At 37.0% G+C, this 26980-nt stretch overlaps 1 protein-coding gene across 4 annotated transcripts in view; it reads right to left on the bottom strand.

Annotated features, from left to right (window-relative positions):
* The window catches only part of RALGAPA1 (Ral GTPase activating protein catalytic subunit alpha 1), a 139510-nt gene that overhangs the window by 40740 nt on the left and 71790 nt on the right, over positions 1–26980 (bottom strand). For all 4 annotated transcript variants that reach the window (XM_080344697.1, XM_080344698.1, XM_080344699.1 and 1 more), the window contains 9 exons: positions 24176–24284; positions 18113–18223; positions 17106–17174; positions 15216–15350; positions 14284–14467; positions 6048–6912; positions 4479–4550; positions 3472–3595; positions 1646–1801 (listed from right to left, as the gene is read on the bottom strand). In XM_080344697.1, the coding sequence (XP_080200823.1) occupies positions 1646–1801; positions 3472–3595; positions 4479–4550; positions 6048–6912; positions 14284–14467; positions 15216–15350; positions 17106–17174; positions 18113–18223; positions 24176–24284 (1825 nt within the window). The remainder of the gene's footprint in view (positions 1–1645; positions 1802–3471; positions 3596–4478; positions 4551–6047; positions 6913–14283; positions 14468–15215; positions 15351–17105; positions 17175–18112; positions 18224–24175; positions 24285–26980) is intronic.

Here is a 26980-nt window from a genome sequence, read left to right as displayed (position 1 = left end):
ACCGGCCCATCAGTAGCTGAGCTACAAACACAATCTCAATCTTCTGATACACTCTACACATCTATACAGATCTGAAATATTCCAAATTACAAGAGTGAGATTGTGGGTAAAAGAAGAGAGAAACAGGCCTGGGGCAAGCTGGAGCTGCTAAGAAGTCCAGCTGACACCACTGTCACCAGTGGAATCTCTGGTCTGGACCAGTACCGACCCTTGCCTGGCAGGAACTGCTCTATGGAGATTTGGGCTGCTCCTGGAAGTCTTGCATGTGTGTTCTGCTTAAGTCCACAATAGCTGCAGATTATTTAATTAATATTTTCACTGTGACACATCTTCCCTGCCCTGTCAACACTTTTTAATGCTCTAATTCCAAGAGATTATAAACAAACATTGTAAGGATAATTACAAGCTGTGTTTCATAAAACCAAGTTTCTGTTTAAAAAATACAGAAGCCAGGCAACTTAAGAAAAAAAAAAAGAAAAATATAGCTGCTCTATACTGGAACAAAAGCAACAACCTTATTTTAAAATTAGTTATTTTTGCTATTAAACCATTTTTATAAATCTTTTAACAACCTAAGTATTATCCTGGCTCTACTTCAGGAAATAAAGAACAGAGCACCATAGGCATACAAGAAAAAACACCATTTAATTTAAAAAAAACCCACCAAACCAACCTATGATGTGTCAGTGAGAAGTTAGAACTCAGTCAGTCTATAATAATAACAATAACAATACAATTTTTTTTGTCAAGTTGAACACAAAGAACAAAAAAGCCATTAATAATTGAAGCTTGCCAGAGGCATGGCCATTTCTCTCTTTACTAACTGTCTACTGTCTAATTTAATTACAAGTATTAAACTCCATGCAGAGGTCAACCAGCTTCAGCTCCTCCAATATTACACTTCAACCAGTGCTCATTAACGTGTCTACTGAATGGATTAGCACATCTGAAGATGTATGTACGCAGAACAGGGGACAGTCTAGTGATAGCCAATTGTTCATTTATAATAGGACACAAGTTTGAGACTGTAACTTGTTATCACTAATGTGGAATTTATTAAATTCTAAAGAAAAAAAATACCAATACAGAAAACCATTTTTCCTTCATGTGGCTATGAGAGATCATATCACTGTTGAGCATTTGTGCCTGCTCCAAGATAAAACATCTTATCTACAATAAGCATTGTCGAATTCTTAATATTTTAATTTTTTTTTTAAAGGGAAAATTATGTTAATAACACGTGGCTCTTCAGTGAATTAAAACCCATCTTAGAATGTACCCACCACATGGCATTTAAAATTTCAAAGTATTAAAACATAATTTGGACTTAATGCTTTTTCTTCTACACAAACCATCAACTCCCTTCATTTTTCACCACTGTACATGTGATCCTGCCAACATGTGCAACAGTGGCAAATATCACCAGTACGGCAAAATTTGAAATTGGTAGAGAATAATATATATGGCTTAGCCTACGTCAGTAAAATACCAGCTATTAGCACATAAAGGTGCTATGTGTTTGTTTTTGGTTCTGTTTCTGTTTTGTTATTGCTGTTGTTTTTCAGAAAAAGTTACTGGATTTTCTTTGACTCTAATTTCTCTGGGTTTATTATCAAAAGAAAATACGTTATTCAGAAACCTCTACCTTTTTTGTTAAAGAGTCATCTGAATCAGAAGGCATTCTTGTTGACACATGGAACATTACTTCTACTGTCGAGGTAGCAAAATATGGAGTGGTCAGTCCAGTGCTTTTGTTTTTTTGCAGTCCTCCCATAAAGCCACAATGGTTTGTGAGATTTACCTAGAAGTAAAACCCAGGAAGCATTAGGAAAAAATACATCAGGTGATAAATACATTTTTTACACTCTGAAATGCACTTTCAAGTGAATTTTTATAAGTACAACCCTTTTCACAATAGTACCGTTATGCTTTTCTCAAAGAGCTCAGACTGGCTGACTAGACTGGAAATCTGCAGTGTAGTGGCATTCTATGTTCCATGGTCACCCCAGATGCTGCTGGGAAGAGAAGTTTAGAGAAAAGGAAAGGTTGTGTACATTAATATTTACTGCACTATTCCCTGATCAGTTGATTTCAGTCACTTACATGTGCTTTTTGAATTTTTAAAAATTCTGTGATACTACATCAGCCTTAACCTGAGCTCTGAAGAAACCCTGTGTGAGAGCCAGACCATTTTAAATTGTGTTGTTTCCTTCCATAATTTTAATGAGAAATTTTCATTCCACGAATACGAAAAGAATCACAGGAAATTAATGGAAAATTCAAAAATAAGTTTGTAGGTCTTAGTTCTATGGGAAATAGTTTGGCATCGAAATAAATGAGCATGTTTAATGTGCTATTTTACTTTTACAATAGTGTCTAAAGAAAGCTACATCTCAGAGGTGAATACATTTAATCTCTGCCCACATGGGATATATTTGCTTTTCTGTTAATAAAGGATCCAGAATTTAATGTTAAGAAGTTAAAATATTAAATGTCTCATCATGGAATATTAATCCAAATTAGCAACTCTTTAATCCGGCTAACAAAGGCTAAGAGAATTAACCTACTAAAGAAGGATATTTGAAGACACTAATGTAATTTTTTTTTTCTCCTGAAGAATCAGGAATGTGGGAAATAAATATCTGTGTTTTTGATAGCACAGACTTCTAGTAATTTTTCTCTGTTCCTGTGGAAAAGTCAGAGCCATTATCCATGTAGCTAATCTAGCAGTGCTGTTATATACCTAAGGAGTAGGAAAAAGAACAAATAAGATGGACACTCATGTGCACACTCCTGATGAACACAAGTCACAAGAGGAACAGACAACCTGTAGATTCTTACACAGCCAGCCAGGAACAGGAGTGATTCCTGTACTTCTGTGCAACAGTGAGGAGTTGAACTTTACAACGGAAGTTAATCCTACGTGGGCAGAAAGAAAGAATGCAAGAAAGGAAATCCTCATAACAGTATCTAACTAGTGACTAAAGAGTTGCAAGTCTGTTTAGATTTTGGGGTACATCACAGTATTTCTGAGTGCTAGAAGAGACATGCAAGCAGAGTGTGCGAACAGACAGGTGCCTGCAGTGAAAGGTAGGAAGAAGGATGCATGAGAGAAGCTCACATTTGTATTTTTTTGATTCCCAAATTTGAGCAAATCTCAAATTTCAATGGACTTTACAGGCCTACAGGGAAATCAAGATGCCTCTTAATCAGTCCATGAAAGCCAAGTACATGACTGCACATTTAAGAATCACCTCTGCCTGCACAGAGCTTCTTAAATTGAAAGAGTGTAAAATTATATAGCTGGTATTGCTAATAGAATTAAATCTAGAATTATTCTTTACATCCTACTTGCAAAACAGTATTTCAGTACTTGTGAGTAATGCTAAAGAGCCAAAGATTTACAAAATCTAAAGGGATTTATAATTTTCTCTGTAAACAGACTTAATATAAAGATATTTTAATAAATACCTCCCAGCCAAGACCAGCTACAAAATCTTCATAGGCTTGACTTCCCCCAGTATTAGTAAGAATGGAGTGTTTATCTTCTTGTCCCTCAGCAACATAAAACACCGCGATCTTGTGTGTCTCTCGGCTGCAGAACAGAGAATGGTCACTGCATGACAGTGCCTTTACTAATATGAAACCCAACTATGCAAACAGCACACACAGAATGTGGCTTTTAAAACATCAAAAAAGATAAAGTAAAGTACAACTGCACAGCTTCTTTTTGAATACCTTCTATATTTCCATATTCCCACTCTGTCTTTTCTAGTCTGGTCTCCTCTAGAGTCTGAAGTTTTGCTCTACATGAACAGCATTTACCCCTTTCATCACTTCTGAGATGCAGGATGGTGCTGGCAGCACCAACTGCTAGTGGAATAACTGGCCTTCTGAAACGAGTGAAACCTGCAACATGGGCATTATCAACACTGCTGCTTATGCAACTGAATGGAGAATCTTAAGTACTACAGCAATGTCTTCTGTTCACAGCTTGCTGTGAGACACTGGAGCAGTTGAATGGGGTTTCTCACACTTCTAAAACCTCCACTGGACTTTATTTCACCTTCTACAAAAAACAATTCAAAGCTTTTAATTCTTTTAATTCTGTGCTGCAACTCCAATTTGACGTATCCAACTACTAACAACACTGGAAAACAGCTCAACAATTAGCCCAAGTTTAAAACGTGAAGATTTTGTTATATCAAAGTTTTAAAACTATTCCACATTATGCATACAAATGTTTATAATTCTACATTATTTTGAAGTTTGTTCTATCTCATTATATACTACTTGTAGAGTTTCACTCTATAAATAACTTCAATATAATACCAATAACTACAGTACAATGCAAAATACATTAATAATTTACAAAATTATTTTAAAAATTATTTCAGCTCTCAAATCTATGCAATTAGAGCCATGTAAGTGCAAGCACACTTAAAACAAATAAGTAGGTAGTCATTAGAGGAATTTACCATTGTCTTGAGTCCAAATTTCTGAGTTCTCGAAGTAACTTCTCATTTTTCTTCAGCAGATGAAAGCTCCTTCTAAATAGAGAAATTTGGAACACCTGTTCAGTGATGGATACAGAATAGTACAAGAATGGTACAGAAACATCTCCAGGTCCATGAGAGAACAGCCAACAAATGCTTTTGCCTTTTTAATAGTTCTTCCTTATCTAAAATATTAAGATATCTTTTCAAAAATATACAAGGTTGTTGTGTTTTTTTACTCCAGGAAATCTTCTATATCCATTATAGCCTAGAGTACAACCTTTACTTCTTTCCTTTCTTCTGTCAACCTATTGGATCAATTAACCTTGATCAATCTCCGTTCTGCAGAAGAACAGACAGAACTCTCTTCGATGCATATGTAAGCTGCACACTTTACTAGGCCAAATATATGGGCTTAGTGACAAGAGACAGTCCCATAATCTACTGTCCTAGGGAACTAGCGCAGTAAACTCAGAGGTTTTGCTACGCTGAACTGCAGAAGAGAGCAGAACACAGCTCATTGGTCATTCAGCCAGCTGTAACAATTTAAAGAAAAAACAAACCAGTATGTTACAGCAAGAAAGGCCTTCTTCATTTCTTTTAAACGGCACTAAAGAAGTTTCCCATAAAACACAGTCGAATGAGTTTAGGAGCAGTACTGTTCAAAACCAGACTGGCTTGAGGAATTAAAGACACAAATAAGAAGGGCTATAACATCAAAATTTTGTCTCATTCCAGTGATATCTCAGTGACACAAATTACTTTTGCTTTACAGAGTATTCACTTCCCTTCATAGTGAGAAAATATTACAATGCCTCTAATACAGAATTTGACAGCTATTTGACCCTTAAATTCTAGGGTGCTTGTATTTGCACATACCCACATGTATATGCAGACATACACTCAACCACACTCACACAAAAATAATAATGTAAACCGAGACACTACTTTTGTAACTGAACTTGGCTTGTCTCCTGTTGTTCTGAGCAATATCCCAAAACTGCCGAAGCTGAAATAAATAGTAGGGGACACATCTTTCTAGTTAGCTAACGCAGATACAATGCCTTGGGGCTGCATGCTCCTAGCAGGCAAAGCAGCAGGACACTGTCCAGCAACACAGCAGCTGAGAATACGACACTTTCAGAGTCTCATTCTGGCACAGAAAGGTAATGATTTTTTGCAGGAACATACATGGGAAGCAAAGACAGCATAAAAGATGCCTTCTTTACCATGGTAGCACCCATTAGTGCAGCTGGTGAAAGGACTATTTGAAAAGATATCACACCTTCAATTCTCCTTCAAACATTGTTCTGAAGAACATAAATAGCAATGAAGGCAACAGGCTCCTCCTCTCTCTCTTTGAATGACACATTCAAATGCAGAAAACTGCTATTTTCCCCCTATTTGCACATCCCCTTTTCTCTTTTGTTGGCTGGCCTGAAGTATTTTTGGCTTCACCCACTCCATGATCAATTATTATTATGCAGCAAAAATAGCATAATTCCTTAAAAGAAAGTTCTTAACTTGTGAGTCTTAGTCTTTCCACATTACCTTTTATCCCAAGAATTCATTCCCAGTATACTGAGAAGTAATCTGCAGTAGTAAAATGCTGACTGGGGCTTTTGTGAGGTTGGCTCGTCCTGCTCCATAGCCCTCATATTCAAATCATTGAAATGCTTTTCAACAAACTCCCTCTCTTCTGTATGCTGTTTCAGAATTGCATTGATGACATCGTTCTCCTGTTTCTCTGAGATGCAGACTGGTTGAGGGGCAGGAATGTTGAGTGAAACACCAGTTCTCTGTAAGCATTCAGGGCTTGTAACACCTAAATACTGCAAGAGCTCATCAAGGGCATCTTCTTCATCCCTAATTGTATCCCATGTTGGTACAGTGTCTCTAAATTTCTTTTTTACTTGGAGTGTAATTCCATCCCTTGCAGATACATCTTCCACATGCTCAAAGGATGAAAGAGCATCTTCTGGTTTATCTTGTTGAGATAATGAAAGTGCAAAAGACGTTTGTTGTGAAGATCCACACAGAGATGATGGTCCATACAAAATGGCCGAATCCCATGAGTATTTGCCAGATAGATCACGCACTATAATTCTAACATTTGAATTAGCAGATGCAAGTCCAGCAGACAATCCTCCCCCAGGCATGTCGTCTTCTGCTTGGATTTGTATGCAAGACACCAGGGAAGTATTGTTTAACACAAAGAATTGAAGGTTTGGTTTCTCAAAAAGTTCAGGAGAAAGTTCGGGACTTTCACTGTATGGATTGTCGTTGTTTTCACACACTTGACTGGTTAGCATAGCAGGACCTCCGCTCATGGGGTAGTGGCCTAAGTGGTTGACTAGATGTGTTATCACAGTACGAGCAGCAACAGAAATTAACCCTTGTTGCATGTGACTTTTCACTGCAAGAGAAAGAATACAGGTTTTTAAAAGAAAACAACACTGAGATTTCTGTATTTCTTTTGGTCTCCTCTTCCTCATTGAGTCTTAAACAGAGGACAAGCACTGCAGGGTTATGATATAGCCAACTCAGTAATGGAAAATATGTATTTTCATGAATGCTGGTCTCAAATATATACAGCATGAAAAAAATCATAAGATAGTCAAAGCGGCATCCTCACTCATTTACAGTCTACCACACCTCCTTACCATAACTTTGTAATCAGCATGGTTCTTCTAAAATACATCCTTTTTTTTTCAATCCAGTGAAAATAAATCTTAAATTGCTGATGAAGTAGAGATCATAATAGTGTTGTAAAACGTCCATTTCCAACTGCAATGGATTTTTATATTTATACACATTATTACATTGTGAAACAAAGGAACATAGATGCACAAAACCTCTAATCCATCTTAATTTCCCTGGGGAGTATATAGCTGCAGGTTAGGTTGAGAATAATGCTGGATGGTTTTAAGGTACCAAATTAAAGACCAGGCTATCTATACTAAACACAATCTAACAGCAGCAAAAATTGTAAAAAGCAAATCTCATGCTTCAACTGCATTTTAAAAAGTTTCACCCTGGAAAAACTTGCAGGGAGGAATAGAAGAAGTTAACTGCACCTATCTTAAGTGAAATACATCTTGTGAAAAGCACTAGTGTTTCAATATGGTTTTGCCACATCCTTCTTTGTTGCATACTTTCCACTTGCATGCAACATTATCTAAATTCACAAAAGGAATTTCTTAATGTTTATAGCACACTCTGCTAACCAAGTACTCTATTGGCATTGGATTCTTCTATCAAATCCACTCTATGTTACTCATGAAGTACAGAGCTGGTCAAAGCGATTCTGTCAGGCAGAGAACCCACAACTGGCTCAGGGTACCCCTGAAGAGCCCATGCACAAAAGTTCTACACCACAGAAGTTCACAGGTAGAAGAGACAACAGGATCAATATAGTAAAGCACTTATGTCTGTAGCCTCTCTCTTGTAATAGGATGGATGCCCCGAATTTGTGATTTACAAGGCGAAGATAAATCAAGACTGTTCTCCTCAGGATTACATAATATATTTTAAACTACATTAAACATTGAAAACCGTTGCAAATACTTCCTACCTTCTTTTTCACCAAAAATCCATCAGACTAGAATGTTCTGAACATTACCTCTTTATTAAGTATTTACTGAGAAGATGTAACCTCTTGAACATGTAAATATGGTAAAATTAACTCATCTCCCTTTATATTGTGTATTTACATGCAATAAAAACTAATGCTTAATAAACAAATTTCTTTTTGCAGTTTAATGTGTCTTAATTGGTTTAACTGGAAAAATTAAGGCAAATTTGTAATGCATACTGACTGTCATGACAGATCTTTAGTTTCTGAAGCACTGTATGCATTCTGCATCTACAAAAGTAAACAGTTAGTAAATATTTGTCTTTTATTTTTTTCCACAAGGTTTGGGTAAAGCATCTAAGAGTTTCGGATTCTGGCTCTTTTTTACCTTCAGGGAGCACTAGATCTGAACTGCAAAAACAGGAACATTTCATCTTGTTAATAGTTGGCAAAATCAACTTAAATTTTATACTATTCCAAAACTCGGATAAACACAAATACTTTAATAAATTAAGGCCTTGAAAACTAATATAAACAAATTACATAGTATATTTTTATTGCCTATAACTTTCTTGAAGTTTGAAAATTTACGAACACAAAAGCGTTCAGTGAAGCTGAATTAAATGTCCAGATATTGATGGCATACAGGGAAATTAAGTTATAGTGCCATCTGCTGAAATATAAGAAAGAACTGTAAGCAAGTTTATATAAGACAAAGAGAAATTAAGTTGGATGCTTGAAGAATAATTTATCAGTGCAGCACTGCTCAGCACCTGGACATTGCAGAGGTTGGCTAATCTTTGCCAGGATACTTGTGCTGAGTGTTCAGCGCTTGGCAGTGCACAGAGAAGGCAGGTAACGCTCTCCTCAGGTTCCTGGGAGCAAAGGTGTGTGAGCTTCCCAGCTACCTGAAGCCTCACACTCTGTAGATTAAATGCCTTCAGTGAAGTTCTGCTGAAAAATCTGAACACGAGAGGGGCCTTTTAGCATTTAAGTTACTACTATTACTGTTTTGTGGCAAATCCTGAAGATCTCAAACCTGACCACGGTTGTACTTTGCCTGTGTGCATGAATTTACTCCCTTAGGAGCCTATGGGATGTATGTAAAAGAAAGGTGATGTGAAGAGCGGAATGACAAATGTCAATTTGGAAGGTCCATTCCTTCTTTCTCTGAAAATTTTACTCTTGAATTAAAATTTCAAAGTGATTGGGATAGAAATCTGTCATTGCCTCTTTTATAAAATGAGAACAGTACTTCTCTTTGAGTCTTCTCTTGGAATACAATATTGTTGATCTAAAAATGTCACAGAAAAATCAAAAATATTAAGAGAAGCACATCGAAAAGTAAATTGTAAGATATAACCTGTTATGTTGAAATAAAATAAAGCAGCCTTGAAACACTTTTGCCACGTGGCAAATCAGATTTTGTTGATGGTTTCTCTTAGAAAATAAACAAACAAAACAAACTCAGTACTGCTTTTTGAAAATATGAGAATTTTAAATTGCATTTACAGCTTAAAGGATATATATTAGTAGTTTATTCCCAGAAGCACATCTCCTCATCAATCAGGAACAACTGGACATTCAGTATATTAGAATTCTTAAAAGGAGTATCTAAACCATGCTCTTTGTTTCTGGAAGGCAGATCAAAATTTGCAATAACACAAGCCATCACAGCTTTACCACAAATTCTACAACTAAGCCATACCATTACACGTTAAAGCCCTGCTTTGCCAGCCTGTCTTCCTGAGCGAACACTTCTCTGCTCTCTTCACGCTACAGTCTTTTGCCTGGGCACTGTAATTTATGTGTGTACGTGCTCACTAGGTAATTTGCTAGAAGCATGTTATATTGGCTATTTTTATCAGTCCCTGAAATTACCTCTTTTGTGGAAAGGCTGAAGGTCCATCATCACTAATTTGTATCGGGGGCATGAATGGAGGATTCCTGAATTTCCTTAAGATGTGTTGTTAACTCTTTAATTCAACTTTGGCTGAACAGCTTCTAAACAACTACAGTAATGTAGTAGAAAGAAAAAGTAATGACTGAGGGTGGAATTTAACTCTTCTCACCCTTTTAGCTATCTAAAGAATGATACACCTGTATAGACTGATTCATCTCAGTTAGAAGCCCAAATTGGAGAAATGGGATGAAACATTCTCTGGAAACTCTTCTCATTTCTCCATTACCTTTAAAGGGAGCCTAAAAGAGTTCAATTTAGCTTAGCTACCTGTATTTTATATTGGCTTAAGGAAGTCTCACTCCCTTCTAATTTCAAGCTTCAGGTATAGAGAGATGCAGTTACAGAGAACACATCTCTAGCACAGCTTGTGTTTTGTGAGGGATATTCTAATCTGGATACATCATGTACACAGCGGTTTTTTGGTTTGTTTTTTGTTTGGTTGGGTTTTGTTTTGTTTTTTAAGTGTATTTTTTGTCTCCTTTTGGTAAAAAGCCAAATGGCAAAGCCTTAAAATGAAAGTACTTTATATTTCTAATTTTTAAATAAAAGCTAAGACTAAACATCAGATGGAAGAAACTTTTCCTTCAGAAATTGAAATATATTAGGAAAAATGATTGATCTATGCAAAAAAATTTAAAATATGTTTGGAGAAATATGACAAATTAGGGAAGCTCCATGAAATCAGTAACTGATCAACCACTGTGTCTGTGCAATACAATTAGTACCTTCCAATCACAACCATCTCTAATAGATTTGTGATCTATGAAAAACAGGTTTCAAAATGTTTTTGGCTATAATTGCAAAAAAATTTCCATAAAATATTATTTTCTTATGACTAGACTCTATTCAATAGTCTGGTTTTGCTATCTATTAACATTAGATGTTGCAGAGCACTTCTTGTTTATTACTACAGCATCCCTGTCAATATAAGAGTCACAAAAATGTCAATTTTACTTCTTCCTAAATGTTTGCATCATTTAATACTAACAACAAAACAGCCTTCAAGGACAGGTTCCATTTTAATTCTCCCTCATATATATTCATGGTCCCATAATGACAAGTAAAAGATCAGAAGCGGGTAAGCAGATCACAGCACAGTGCAGTCCAAGTTAGATTTTGCACATCTGAACTGTAGAGTGAATGGCTATAATACTTTCCTATTCTTGGAGGAAGCAAACCCCTGTCAGGGGGACACTGAATCCAGGCTAGTGAGCTACAGTTAATTAGCACAGGCAGCACTGGTATGCATGTACTGTCACTAGAAGAAGCTGTTGTCAATACTAGCTAGAGGAACGCTGTGATTCCTTAGATGTATGAAAGCACCACAGATTTGTCTCCAAGTTCTGATGATGCAAGAAAAGCTTCCTACTCACACCTGTTTTGCCAGCTGCTACAGGTTTGTTCTGGTTTAAATATCACATTTTGATAACAATTCCAAAGTTATTCTTCGTGCATCTTATACTGCAATCTATCACTTCACCTGAAACCTACAGAAAGGAAGACAGTTTCACAGATAATCCTAGGTATAGCAGATTCCTTGTGAGAGAAAGTACTTGGAAAGCTACTGAAACAGAGAAGGACATCACCTGTTTCCAGGGGATTTAACAAATTTTTGTTCAAAGAATCACAGAATGCTAAGGATTGGAAGGGACCTCGAAAGATTATCTAGTCCAATTCCCCCAATGGAGCAGGAACAGCTAGATGAGGTTACACAGGAAGGTGTCCAAGTGGGTTTTGAATGTCTCCAAAGAAGGAGACTCCACCTTCCAGGGCAGCCTGTTCCAGTGTCTGTCACCCTCACTGTGAAGAAGTTTCTTCTCAAATTTAAATGGAACCTCTTGTGTTCCAGTTTGAACCCATTACCCCTTGTCCTACCATTGGCTGTCACGGAGAAGAGCCTGGCTCCATCCTCATAACACTCACATTTATATATTTATAAACACGAATGAGGTCACCCCTCAGTCTCCTCCAAGCTAAAGAGACCCAGCTCCCTCAGCCTTTCCTCATAAGGTTGATACTCCACTCCCTTAATCATCTTGGTTGCCCTGCACTGGACTCTCTCCAGCAGTTCCCTGTCCTTGAACTGAGGGGCCCAGAACTGGACCGTTATTGCCAGGCTTGCTCCAGCCTCTCAACAGATCCTGTCCACACCACACAGCTGTACCACCAGAAGTACCATATCATCACAGTTTCATACCACATTATACTGTGGCTAACTGTCCATAAAACTTGTGATAGATCGGACCTTGAACAATGGGAGGCACAACAGGGTATGTCAATCACATCTATTGAACTGACTGAAAGCACTTCAAGAATTCCAGCATTTCAGTACTTTCTGCTTTGCTTGTAACCCAAAGAAAGTGTTTAGCAAACCCCACCCCCTCCTTGTAGAACTTCCCTGATTTCCCTACAACTGCTGCCCTGCCTATTTTTACTCCTTCGAAAAACATATCATGATAGTACTTTTACTTTACCAAAAAAGAGGTTGACCCACTGACCCCCTTGCACTAACTGACTCCCTGTCCCCATCAAGTCCCAGACTGGGTGTTATCCACCCACCTTACTCCTCTCACGCCTGCAGCAATGCCAGGGAGAACAGATGCTGAGCGACCGGTTAAGCACCGCCAACTCTATTCTCTGCCTGGCAATGTGGACTAGAAGTGCCAAGGTTGCAAGACCAGGGTTGCATTTTAATGCTGCAGTTTGCCAATTAAATTTCACAATCTGACTTACAATTCCAGAGCCCTGAAACTTTCAAAACGTATAGAGCTTTCTTAATTCATCTGGAGAGATAAGAGGAACATCTGAAATTACTTTTATTTAGAAATTTAACAAGAAATCATAAAAGAACAAATCACATACGGAAACGCAAAATGAAGATATCAGTGCTAAGGCTTTGTGCAACTACATTCATTTAAGAAAAATCCATTCAGGGTTGTCTTTTCAGATTGTCAGATTAAACAAGCCACACAGCATTTGCCGCTAACCCATAATTACAGATTATTACAGAACACAAAAGATGCCAGGCATAAAAAGCTACTACAATTCACTACACTGTAATAGAACATGCAGTGGAAGTTAATTTTGGCAAATGCTTTAAATATTAGCTTTACATAATATGTATAGGTGAGACTGTAATTAGGACAGAATGAATCCTTCGAAGCCTCTTTCATTCTGACCCAGCAGATGATTACTTTTTTCTAATAAGACCACAGCCATTTGACAAAAAGCCAACTATAGTACCTTGCTTCATTCTTCAGTAAATTTAATAATTGCAGCTCCTCCTGCCAATAATTCTCAAATCAGACTTGTTGAATCCAATACTGAGCTTATTAGGGGACTGCTCTATGTTTAGAATTCTTTGGCCAAAAAAGTACTTGAGGATGATGAAGCATGCCTTAGACAAGGGCACAATGATTAGCCATTTTCTCTACATAAAAAACAGCACGTAGTCACTACAGACCACAAAATCACCTGCTGTTAGCACACAGCTGCTACAAAGAGCGTCTGCATTTATCTGGTTCTTAATACCTTTAAGGAAGCCTAAATGGAACAACTTAATATGGAAGTAGAATAGCACTACACAGAGATTCTGGTATCAGTATTAATCTCACATTTTTCAATTTTCTTCCCAAAGTAGCCATTTGATATTTACTAGATACACTGCATGCTATAACCTACTCTCCTGTAGCTTCATTTCTTGATTCGTTATTTTTATTTTCAAGTTCTGAAGGAAATGTTAATTCCCCGGTCTCTTAAGGGTCTAATCAGATGAGATAAAATTTCTTTTTAGATAACTCTGTTGTTCTAAACAGTGTAAACAGACCAACAACATATTATGACAGGTTAAAAAAAATTCAGAGTGCGCTTTCAATATTGCAAGTTCAGATAGGAGAGAAATCCAAAACATTCTTAGAAAAAGAAGCAAAATTAAGAAAAACTATATGCTAATTTAATTAAAGTAAAATGAAAAGCAACATTTATCCATGTTGTAGTACTTAACACTTTTTTGCTGATACACACAGCACAGGAGAATCCATATCAAATCAATCTTCATGTTGTTCAGAAAATACTTATTTCAGTTAATCGAACAGTAATTGCTCAAAATTGTGTTAGCTCATTCCACAGGTAATGGCCCTTACCTACTGTCTAGGTATAATTTAAAACTTATGCTTTAGACAAACACTTCAATACTGGAAACCAAGATAAAATCTTTTTGAAAGGAAATGTATTTAGGCAATTTGACAAACCTTCAGTAACTGGCTGAAGTTTAGAAGATCTCTCCGAGTCTGGAGAATGCAGTGGTTCTGGTTCCTTCAAGCTTTCTAAATGCATAAAAGGATCATAATCTACACATGCCAAATCAGAAAGGCTTAGAGGAAAATACTTAGGGTTGCTAAAACACTGAGACCCATAGACACATCCATGCAGAACCTAGAATAAAAACAGAATTTAATGACATTAACTACTGAAATTTCTACCTGACAGTTTCATAAGAAATTAATTTTAATTTACATTTTTAATTGATTTGTTAGAACCAAGTAGGCAGGACAAAATGTTGGAAAATTTTAAATGCTTGATATTTACAGAAAAAAACCCTATGAAGCAAAGAAAATTGTTAAAACATTGTCTACACTGAAGTGGAATTTAACAACAAAGAAAGAAGATACAAAACAGAAATCACTAAAGTTATCTTTATTTTTAGATCTCCTATCTTCCTTAATTACATATGCCAGGTCTAAGCTGCTGGAAGTTTTAATCCCCTTCCCTTGGAAAAAAAAAAAAAAGCCTGTCTTTGTTCTGTGTCCCTACAGACAGCAATTATAACTCAGTGCTTTTCATTTTGCTTAGTGCTACATAAAATCGCCTGGCATAAAAAAGCTACTTCCTCGTCCATCTTAAATGTATGGCTGGTCTCCTGCAAAGCAAACGTCTGCTATCAGTATGACATGCAAAAAGTACCTTGATTAAACATCACAAAACGTAAGACAAAATTAACAATTTCAAATATTACAGTAAACAGTAAAACAGTTACAGTAAAACAAAAGAACTAAGACAGCACTCCACCGTTCAGCAGCAGAACTGAAGTCAGCTTACAGAAAGGTTCTGGTTTTGTTTCCACGAAAACTGACACTATCTCCATACATAAAAATTCTAATTTAGTGAATAAAGAAACATATACCTTATATATACAATTAAGAACGGATCTTTCAGTCTTATCATTTTCTGCTCCTGTAGTGTGAAGAGGTTGCAGCAAGGTCTTTAATGGCAAGGCCATTATCCAATCCAACAAGCACAGAAGTAAAGAAACCACCAACTGGAACAAACACTTTCAATTACAAATCAATTAAACCAGCACCTGCTACTTCACATTTATCACTGTATTTTACTTCTCTGTTTTACTTTCTTTTCTCAGTTCAGCAGAGTCAACCTTCTGCAGTAATGGCAGGTCACACTTGTTCAAAAGCCACTGTATGTTCAAAAGCTACGGCACAAGTAAAAACTTCGGCTTCTGAGGTATTTAACAAAGACCGTCCATACAGCAGTTTCTCAACACGGTCAGTCTGTGCGCAGATACTGTGCTTAAGAAGATACCCATGATTTTTCAAAATTGATTTGTAGTGTGCTGTTTTGAAAATGACAGATCACACACGTACAAATTAAGGCCGAAGCACGGCTCTGCATAGAAATCTCACTGTAAAGTGAATCAAGGATCAACCAAAACTGAATGATTTCAGCTGCGTTCAGTGCTTTATAAATAACACAGAATTTCCTTCACAACATGTCAATAATGCTACTCAGCATCAGGTACCATCTGAAAGAAATCCAACTGCTTTCTGTATTGTGGGCTACTCAGTCAGCAAAAGAACCGACTCCCTCTAGGGGATGTTTTTAAAGACTGTAGAACAGAATTAGCTTAAGACATACATACACATGAAATTATTAATAAATTAATGGTTTCAAATAGTTATTTTTAATTTTAAAAGTTAGCTACTGTAGAGGAAACAATTCAGATAAATAGCTGTAAGATTCTCTAAAACATTTCCCAATTTAAATAAAAGTCTTTAGAAGAAAATCCATTTAACTAATTTGCTAATAAAAGACACAAACATCATACTCATTTCACATAATACATTACAAATTTATGTCTCTCAGAGGCACTGTATAATAAACCGAATGATGAAGGGCTCAGAATATTTTTATATTAAACCAATTTTTAAGGAACCCATTAGGGTTCCTAGTTTGTCAAACTAGGTAAGCCATTTTTTTCTACAATATCTGAAGTAGAACGATCAGCATTAGCTCATGGGAAAACTTAATGATTTATGGGAAGCATCTCAAGTGGAAAGGTGGCTCGCTTGCCATGCTGCTGTAGTGCAAAATGGAGCTCTGGAGGCCAAAATGAGCAGCAGATGAACGCCAGCTCCCATGGGAATGGGTGGCCCAGAACAACAGAGCTGCAACAACAAACTGCAAAGTGCCAAGTTTAAATGGCCATTGAGCCCCACAGTCCTACAGAAAAGCCAAATAATTCACTAGAGATGCAGCTTCTAGGAGGCAGAGAGTACTCCTGTGAGCTTCAAGTGAAGAATGAGCCTGTCTTAGTCACACTGAAAATAGAAAAAGATAGCAATTGTTCTGAAGGATGGCAACAATCAAATTCATTTGAAGATTACAAGCTATCTTGCTCAAGAATGCACATACAATAGAAGGTGCGAAAAATCGAAACCTTACAAATATTTTGAAATGTACTGTCTCTACAAGTTAGTAATAGATTTTCACTATAAGACAAGTTTGAAAAGTCTACATAACTTTCTTGGCTTGCAAGTTTACTGAAGATAAGGAAAAAGAAGTCTTTTAATTATTGAGAACAATGAATCTCAGTTAATTTTAAATGCACATTTTCCTAGAAAAACTCAGAAATACTGCTGGAATTCTGAGAAGACTATACTGTATTATATTTAAAGAACTGAATCCCTACTTTACAGCACAGCTTACATTTTGTAACAATACCATGTCACACACCTTTGAAATCAAATTGACACATTAAAAATAAATGAAAAATGTTTACCCTCTTGTCCTGTTCATATGAGGAAGCTTCTGTACTCGGTAGCAGATGGGTAATGGTTGCTATGAGAATCTGGGGAAATGTAGCACAGTTTCTTTAAAAATACCATTTATATAAATACTTAAGCTAAAAATAAGTTTTTAAGCAGGTGAATGTGACACAATACTAGATTAATGGTTAAATTCTGTTACAGTTATTCTGAGAAAAATTACAGTATTCCTTGCCACTTAAAAAAACCCAACCAAACCAAACCTTTAAATTGAATTTCGCAAAAGACATTGAAGGAATACGTTCTGCTTGACTGACGTAGATGCATTAGGGACAATGAAATTACACAGCTACTCCAAATACCAGGCAGGAAGAGAACTTGATTCAACACACTTGTAGGGTGCAGGAAGGAGCCTGATGTGGATTTGTGTATGGAACTATTTGAGTTCCATTATTTCTTAGAACAACTAGCATTTGTAGATACCCTGCCTCCACTTAACAACTACAGAGGAGCAGAGAAACGCTTGCTATACCTTTTTAAAAGCTTCAACACTTCTTTCCTTTCCAGTTACCTGATAGAACTCTATCTCTTCACTGTGGTTCAAAGTTACAGAGGCCAGTCTACTCCCTTGTTATTTAAAGTGTCTTCAAAATAATTATTTTTGGTTTATGTAGGTCTGTATTTGAAGTAATCACTTTCTCACTTAAACTTAAATAAGCATATTTGAAGATACTGAATATTAAAAAAACCCTGCACTTTACTGACAATATTCTTACATAAATAAGGACAGAGTTGTACTGGAGAAAAAATAAACAACACATAGCCATTTTACATGTTAATATTTGTGTTAGCAAGTATGATGTGAACCCATAAAATTAATAATCAGTAGGATTATATTTCTGCTAATTTAATATTTTGTGAAACATACTTGTCAATATTCTGGTATTTTTATTTCAGTGAAATACATTTTACTATTACATTTAAAAGAATTTAGATTTTCAAAATTTAAAAAATTACTTACTTGAATAATTCTTAAAGGTGAATCAGCTTGATACACTTGAAGTCTATGTACATAATGTATCAGCATGTTCAGCATACTGCAGGCAACTTGGGCTACTGTTTTATTTGGAAACTAGAAAAGATAACACAGCACAGTAACGATGGCAACATTTCACGTAACAGTATGGTAGGTAGGTCAGGAATTTTAGTGACAGTTTTATACATGTAGTTCCTTGTGCACCCATTTATCGGTGTGACAGAATTAAATGTTACAAAATTTTAAAGGAATTATTTTATAGTCATAATCACATTTTAGCAGTTAACATCAAAGATCTGGAACAGACAATCAGGGAGTTGCATGCAATGAGAGAAAGAGGAAAGGACTCTCCTAACTTATTTCAGACCAGTTAGCACAGTAGCAAGAAGCCAGAAAGAATAAATTCATTTCTTGTTACTTTAATGTTTATTAATGTTAACACATTACTGTAAAAACCCAAGGATCTCATTCTGAAATCAGATGTCTGTCTTGAGAACCAAGGCAGGTGAACAGCCGCGTATCCAAAATGCAAACACAGAACTGATGTAACTGACTGTTCTGCATTTGTTGGCGACTGCTGTGAACAGCACTTGTCTGCATGGAAATAAATGCACCTCGGCTTCTCTGCCTACTTCCTCAGTGCTCTGTTGTTTTATCAGGCAGGAGAATGTTGCTTCACTGGAGCTTGCCTTTAACAGTTACTAAAAAGTTTACGTGACTGCGTTGGTCAAGGCAAAAGTGAATTGCACTTGTACAACCAGTCCCCAGCCATGGGAGGGGATGCACATGCTGCCCTATGCGCCTAAGTGGGAAAATAAAGAAACGAGAGACAGGGATAAGTCTCCCTAAGTTGTGAATGTACAGGACATGTAACTGAGGCCTCTTCCTTCATTGCACTTGTCTTAAAACATTAAGCCATGTGTCAAGAACAAGAAGAAAGTGAATTTTACACGTGAATTTTTACTACGTGAAAATCCTACAAATCTGAGCTAAAGACAAATCTGAGCAACATTGTTAATAGGACAGCAAACCTATATACCTCAGGAGACAGCACAAACAACACAGAAGAAAAAGTAGTGTGCAACAGTCCTAAGGCAAGTATTTCAGATACATTCAATTCAAGAAAATACTCGGTCTTTACTGAAAACAAGTATTCCAAACCATAATACTGATGCAACTCAGATTACTCAGAAAACAACTAGGTAATTCGTGCTTTAATAATGAAAAACCCTACTGTATTTCTCCAACGAAGATGAGTGACATCAGAATTCCTGTATTATTAAAAGAATTAAAAAGTTTACATGTTTCAATCTCAGTTAGCAGTGAAGCTGTCACAGGTGTGTGCTGGAAAGTGGCTAAGTGCCGACCTCTGAGCTGAGAAAAGGGTAATTATGTTGCAAAAGTACTTATATTTCATTTCTTGGCTTCTAAGACTGTTTTCTTAATCAGTCCAGTTCTATCAGCCTTCCAGGCAATGGTATATCTCACAAACCTTAAAAAAACCCCCAACTTTAAGAAAGCTGACATGCCTGGGCAACAAAGCCTAAGCAGAAAATTAAGGATTTCAAAATAAAATTTTCAAATAAAAAAATTTAAAGGTGGAAAATACACTGGAAGAAACTCTGTCCTGGGCCAGATTCTTATCAAAGCAGAGTTATCATGTTTTGCATTTAAGGTATTCAAAATGAAATAAAAGGTACAGGCATAAGTATGGAATATTAAGCTTTAATTAAGTGGGGTTTTTTTAGTATCTACGTAAGCATGAGAAAACGCTATGAATGTCTCTTATAAGTAGCCACAGAGTCAGAAACCAGAGTATACAGAGCAGTTATTTCTTGTTCTGACTTTCCCTCTTTCTCATTGGATGCAGTTTCATGGTATTGTTGGCTTTTAACCAAAACACAGCAGACATCTTACATCTGCAAACCTTCCCAGAGCTTATGGCAAGAACACCATTATTTTTTATCCCTCCTGAGGCAGGCCCTCTCCACACTGTGGCAGTACATTGTAAGAGCACAGTAAGCAGGGTACAGATTCTAATGTTCAAGCTCAACTGACAACCAAAAAAAATTAAATAAAGTTGAAAGCATAACAATTTGATTACAGAACTTGAGATCAAATCCAGATTGCTGGAAACATCCTTACAAGCTTGCAGGAAAATCCCAAAGTCACTGGAGAGGATAAAAGGTGTGGACAAACCAGAGTAGCTTAATATGGAGTATCCAGATCACTGAATTTAAGAAAAAGTACCTGAGAAAAAGGCCTGAATATTTTTCAGAGTCTTTGAATAGTCAGCTGTTCACTACTTAAAAACATGGAGCATTTACTTTATTTATTTTCTTTTTTTTTTTCAATGAAAGAGAGGATCATCAGGCTCTAAAATGAAGACAAGTGAATGATTTCTAGTGCTGGTTCATGCAAATTAGTTCACCTCTTTCCTGTTCTCTTCTTGAAAAGTTGGGGGTTTTTGTGTGTTTTGGTTTGGTTTTTTTTTTAATTTTAGAAAGGGAATGAAAGCCAGTGGAGATGTAAATTTCACAGAAAAGCTGAAGGGTATAAGGTAATGAACGTGAATAAAATTCAAATCTTGTGCATTCACATCTTCTTATTCATGGGAAGAGGCTATGAAGTTTTGATCAAGAACACAGTGATGGGCCCAATCAGATCAAACTGTACATCTACTTCAGAAATCTGTCCTAGCACAGTCAATAAAACACATTTCAAAAGAATGCACAGACACTTTAGAAGAGACACTTACAGGGCTGTGGGTCCTGGAAGGACATTTTCCTAAACTCAAGTAGCAATACTGGGTTTATGCTGGATATTGAAACAATTCAGCCCTTTTAAGCCAGCTGCTTTGTTCTGACTGTTTTTTCAAGAGCCTTCAGAGGTGGCACGAAGATGTCTTTGCGATGCTATAAACATTTGGCCAGCTGTTGCTCAAAAAAATACTGTATGTTATAAAGCATACTGTATGTTATAAAGCATAAGAATTCACTACTTTTACATGATTTTATATTTAGTAGTGTAATTGTGGGCAGAATTTTTTAAAAGTTATGATAGGGAAAAAAAAAAGCTTTCAATGAACTGTCACACTGCCCGGCACCTAACTGTTAGAGTTCTTCTTGGAAATGATGTCTTACCATACTTTTCATCTTTGCAAGGGCCCATTGCTCTCTGGGTTTTATTAGTAGTTTAACCTACGTTTAGCACTCATTCAACTAAGCCCAAACAACACAATTTTGTGATATATCTGCAGCATTTTTGAGAGGAGCGTCATGTAACGATGAGATGCAGGGGTCTCGTTGGGATCCTCAGGGCTCAGACTTCAGCAGAGGCTGACACCGCTCCGGCAGTATCGCCGCGCTGCTGGGAGGAGTGCAGGCTACATTCAGAGCGAGCTGCTGGACTGCAGTTCTGAATACGCTTCTCTATTTCAGAAACAGGCATATAATTGTTGCTAACATTTCTATTCAATGTTATTTGCTCAATTGTACTTATCAGTAAATTGGACTAGGACTATAGCTCGCTATCCATTCATTTCTCCTGAAAATAAGAAAACAATCCATTCTGGGAGTTTAAATCTCTGACTAATTTGGAAGCCAGGAGATTGCTTAGGTAACAAATTAGGGCTAATTTGTTTCTCCAATGATATATTTATGAACTTTTCATTTCACGATTAAACTCTGCTGCGAACGTATACCACTGCTCGGAACAGGAGAAAAGCCAACAGGCACTGGATGCTTTTGCCAAAAAAAAGCAAAGCAAAGTAGAAATATAAAGATCTTTGTCTTCTCATTCAAGAAATAATTTATATTTAATAGAAATGAGCTACAAATAATTGGTTGAATAAACATGTCAAAAATAGGGCAAATCACAGTGAATGTCAGGATTAAAAATAGTTCAAACTTTGATAAATTGCAGAAGATAAAACCAGCATCATTTGCCTCATACCAAACTTGCACAGGAACTTGATAAAATGCACCAGTTAAGTGATATTAAAAGGAGGAAAACTCTGGAAAAGAGTACTAGTGAAGCTGCAAAGGATGACTGTGACTTTGCAAAACAGGAAATTGCAATTTAGAGTCTAATACTAAAAGCCCTGCAGCCACATGTTTTAGACATAGACTCAAATCCTGCTTCACGGGATGTGATCAGCTGATTTGCTAAGACATTTTTCAGATTCCCATTGCAGAAGAGTTAGTTCACAACATCTGACACAAGCCATGTATAGCAAGCGTACACCCTGATTTTTATCAATGTGCATATACAGAAAGACTAAACTATTCATTGAATTCTGACGTAAACAAAAAGCATGTAGAAAGGTTCTGAAAATAAACTGGGTCATACTTAAAAAGTTGAAGATACTGTTCATGCACATGTAAGTTTGCAAAATGCTAAAAATAAAATGCTTTAAAGCAATAATGCAACGGCTCTCAAACACAGAAGTGAACAGGCACAGCATGTAGTGATGATATGGGGATAACAGGACTGGGTTCGTTGGAGAAAGAAAAGAGCAGGTGAGCGAGAAGTATGAGAAACTTCGGGACACTTCTGCTTGGCTTTTGCATTTGTCACCTTCCCGCTTTCTTCCTTGTCTCCCTCCTACACTGAATGCTCCGTCTCAGTTTGGAAGCCAAAAAGCACAAGGCAGCAACTTGGCTTGGGACACACTTTTTGCATATGACAGCAGATGGCTCACAAAACTGGGATCTCTTCCAGTTTCCTCTCTACTCTGGCCCTTCCCTTTTGCAAAGTGTCAGGAGAATGTACCATAGGGGCTTTACAAGTACTATTAATCAGAGCTGGGGAACCCAAGATGCCAATTAGTGAGGAATGTGACTTCCCTCAGCATCCATGGCTAACCTAGACAGGAGACACAAAAAAACACCACAAAGGCAGATAAAGGGGGAAAAAAAAAAACCCACAACCACCACCAACAACAACAACAAACAAAAACAAAAACAAAATAAAAAGCAACAGCAGGTGAACACAAAGATCAGAGAAGGAGGATGGGGAGGAGGTGCTCCAGGTGCTGGAGCAGAGGTTCCCCTGCAACCTATGGAAAATACCATGTTGGATGAGATATCCACACTGCAGCCGTGGAGTACCCCACACTGCAGCACTGGATATTTCTTGAAGGAACTGCAGTCCACAGCCCACATTGGACCAGACTTGTCCTGACTGCAGCCAGTGGAAGGACCCATATGGGAACAGGGAGGAAGGAGTGGCAGAGAGGAACTGCTACAGACTGATCATAACTCCCCATTCCCTGTCCCCTCTTCACGACACGGGAGGGGGCAGGAGGAGGCAGAGGAGCTGGGAATGAAGGAGTGAAGTTGAGCCTGGGAAAAAGGGAGGGCAGGGAAAGGTGGTGTTTAAAATTTTGTCTTTGTTTCTCACTGCACAAATTATTTTAACTGGCAATACATTAAATTAATATCCCCAAGTCAAATCTGTTTTGCTAATGATGGCAGCTGGTAAGCAATCTCCCTGTATTCGTTTTGATGTACAAGATTTTTTTCATTTTGTTTTCTTCTCCTGTCCTGTTGAGGAGGGGGAGTAAGCAGCTGTGTTGGAATTTGGCCCTTACTCAAGGCTAATCCACCATGGGCTCCTAGATCTAGTGACAGTCAGATGCAGGAAAGCCTCCTGGAAGCTTGGGTCCAGGATGTAGAAAGGGGTATAGCTGGACAAAGTTGGACAAAGCCAGTAATGGTTTTGCTGAAACTTGGATTGCAAACTGGGATGATGAACAAACTATTATGCTCCAAAGGGTAGAGGTTAGAGTTAAGTGGCTAGTGATATATATTAAGATACGGATCTACTATCTAATTTCCCAGCATATTGTTTCCTCCAAACTTACAGAAGGCCAAAGATCTTTTTAGACAGAGTTTAGACATCCACCAATTAAACTGAATTCAGTCTTTTGTAAGGACTGAAAATGAGACTGTGAAGCAGAGATGCTACAATGTGTCATGACTTTGAAAAAGCAAAGTACCTCTCTGCATAAAGGCAACATACATTGTAAAAGCATTAGCCTCTCACCTTTAAAGAAACACAAATCACATTCAATGCTTCTTTGATCTGAGGATGATGTGATTCATGAACTAGCTCCTCACAGATCCAAATACCAAGGCTGCAAAGAGCAACACATCTGCAAAACAACGTTGGAGAAATTGAGAAACATGCTACAAGAATGTGCAATTTTTATGATTCATGATACGTCTTGCAAAAACCTAATAAATATGTTTCTAATATTTCAAAAAGAACTACACAAGTATCTTTATAATGCTGTAACTGAGAAAGAAATCCCAAGTACCCTGGGGAAGGCACAGGAAGGGACAAGGAAGTAACCTTCTGAACAACTGAAAAATCCTTAACATATCAAGAACTCCTGCATCTGTATGTGCTTTTCAGATTAAAAAAATATTAGCTGAAATTCATCTATTTAAAATTCATATATATTTTCTTAAGACAAAGTCAAAATTGTGGTGGGAGGTTTCTCCTCCCCAACGTATTTGTTTAGAGTTTTTGGGACTCAGAGACAAGAAAGAGGAATGTTATTTGTTCACAGACATTTACATTTTTTTAGAATGACAATAAACAAAGATGAATAGAGAAAGAGTAAATGAATGCCAGAGACAGTGTACATATTGTGACAAAATACTTCAACTTTTGTTGTTTCTTCATTTAAAAATCAAGAAATACAAGATAATTGTAAAGGTAAAGAGTATTTAGATAGATGTGTTCCAATCAGCAGAGATGGATTAAATTTGTTCAGAAATGTTAAGGAGCTAGCTTAAGCAATCTCTCAATCATTAGTAATTATCTTCAAGAACACAGGCTGCAAACATTTTGAAAAAAAGTTCAGAATTCAAAATCCTCTGGAGAAAATCAGAGAGCAGTCCAAAAATCAAGAGATAAAAGACAGTCATAGGCAAGACAGTCATAGGAATTGCAAAGCATTACATCTAGGAAAGAAAAATCATGTGCTAGAACAGAAACAGAAGAGGCTATGAAGCTGGTGCTGTAGAAAAAAGATTTTAAGGCTACACAGATCCTGCTAACAGGTCACAAAAATACACCTTTGCATTAATTCTATGTGATAATGTAAATAATATGTGTGCTGGTTTGACTTCCTGTTTTGTACACTGTCACTAAAATCTCAGTTGCAACACTGCCTCCATTACATTTTTATTAATACCATTTAAGAATAAAGACAAGCCTGAGGGGCTCCAGGAAAAAAAGTGGCAACAATAATAAGCTTTGGGAAATATTATATATGGAGGAAAAGTTGAAGGCCATACTGAGTCTAGATCACAATTAAGGAAGGAAATGATAAGAAAACTTCCGACATGCAGCAAGTCACTGAAGAGTTTAATTTCCAGTAGAAAAGATTTCTCCCAAATACTAGTCATAAAAACAACCTGACGGTAAAAATTAGATAAGTATTGGAACAATCTAAGATTTTTGTAAATTTCTTATTTAAGAAATTTTTTTGGACTGTTTATACAAGCTATTGCCAGGAACATTTTAAACACACTCCAGCCTTGGAGGAGGGTGAGCTAATGGAGGTACTCCCAGTCCCTTCCTAGTCTACTCTTCTGCTATTTCCACAGTTTGCGTTTCCATCCTTTTTGAACAAAACAAAATACAATATAGCACAGATTTAACAATAAATGTAGACAGTTTGTGTCAGCTGATTCAGAAAATAAACCTTTAGTATAAAGAAGACATCTCTAAGTCCATGTTACTATTTAAAGTCTTCTTCATGCTACTGAGATCCATTCCACATCTGATGATATGCTGACATGCAAAATACCCACGAGTTTGTGAGGTTTCTACAAAGAACACCAGTTTTGCTGTCATTATTTAGAGTAGCCTCTGAAAAACTGTGTAGTTATGTGGGTACAATGTTGTGACTAAACTCAGAGCCATAACAGCACAAACAGAACAGATGAACACCGAGTTCATCAACCTGTCACTTCTTTTTCAGACTGTCGGCAGCAGGAGAGGAATTTGATTAATACAGTTAATCTCTATGGATGGAGATCTGAGATCAGAACATATTTCAGATAACTGACTTCCCTGAAGCTCAGCTGGGTCAAGTATGTAATGAAATGCAAAACATCAAGCTTCTGTGGAAGAGATAAAGAATACAGATTTATAGCTTGGGTAACAGTAACAACATTCAGACTTGCTAGAGATATACAAAGCTATGTACTGAAGTTCCTTCCTAGGCAACTGCGAAGACAATTAACCCTCTACCAGGAGCTGAGCTGACATGGCAAAATTACAATGCAGATCCTAAATGTGACCATGACCTCTGACAGTAACCCAGGTGAACTCTGTACTGCTGTGAAGCAGAGGGTATCAGAGAGGTTATTCCCAAAAGAGACAGTGGACAAACTGCCACTGAGGAGTAAGGCAGTCAAGTTTCTGGAGCTGTGGAAACATGATTATCTCCACAATGAAGACATACCTATCTCTCTCCCAGAAGAAGAAACACAGGCAACCCAAACATACATTTGGAATGTATTCCTTTTTTGGTCTCCATTTAATGTTATTACACACAGTGGTACAACTTTGTATTTTGGGGGCAGCACAACTCAGCTTTCTGAAAGGCTGGGCCTGCATATGTGCCTGTGCTGTGTGCTTCACTGCCACAGGATCAGCAATAATGTTCTGAACCAAATGGATTTAAATCACCTTTTTCAAAAGCAAAGTGAACAGTGTTGTTTTTTAGAACTCTGTTTTGTAAAAGAACATGAAAAATGAAATGAAAATTATCTCAGAATGTTCCTTCCTTCCTTCCCCTGCATTGAGAGAGATTACCAGCTCAAGTGGGCT

The sequence above is a fragment of the Nesoenas mayeri genome, assembly GCF_963082525.1.
Source record: "Nesoenas mayeri genome assembly, chromosome: 5".
Taxonomy (NCBI): domain Eukaryota; kingdom Metazoa; phylum Chordata; class Aves; order Columbiformes; family Columbidae; genus Nesoenas; species Nesoenas mayeri.
Note: the sequence above shows the minus strand (reverse complement) of the source record. Positions and strands in the feature narration are given on the sequence as shown.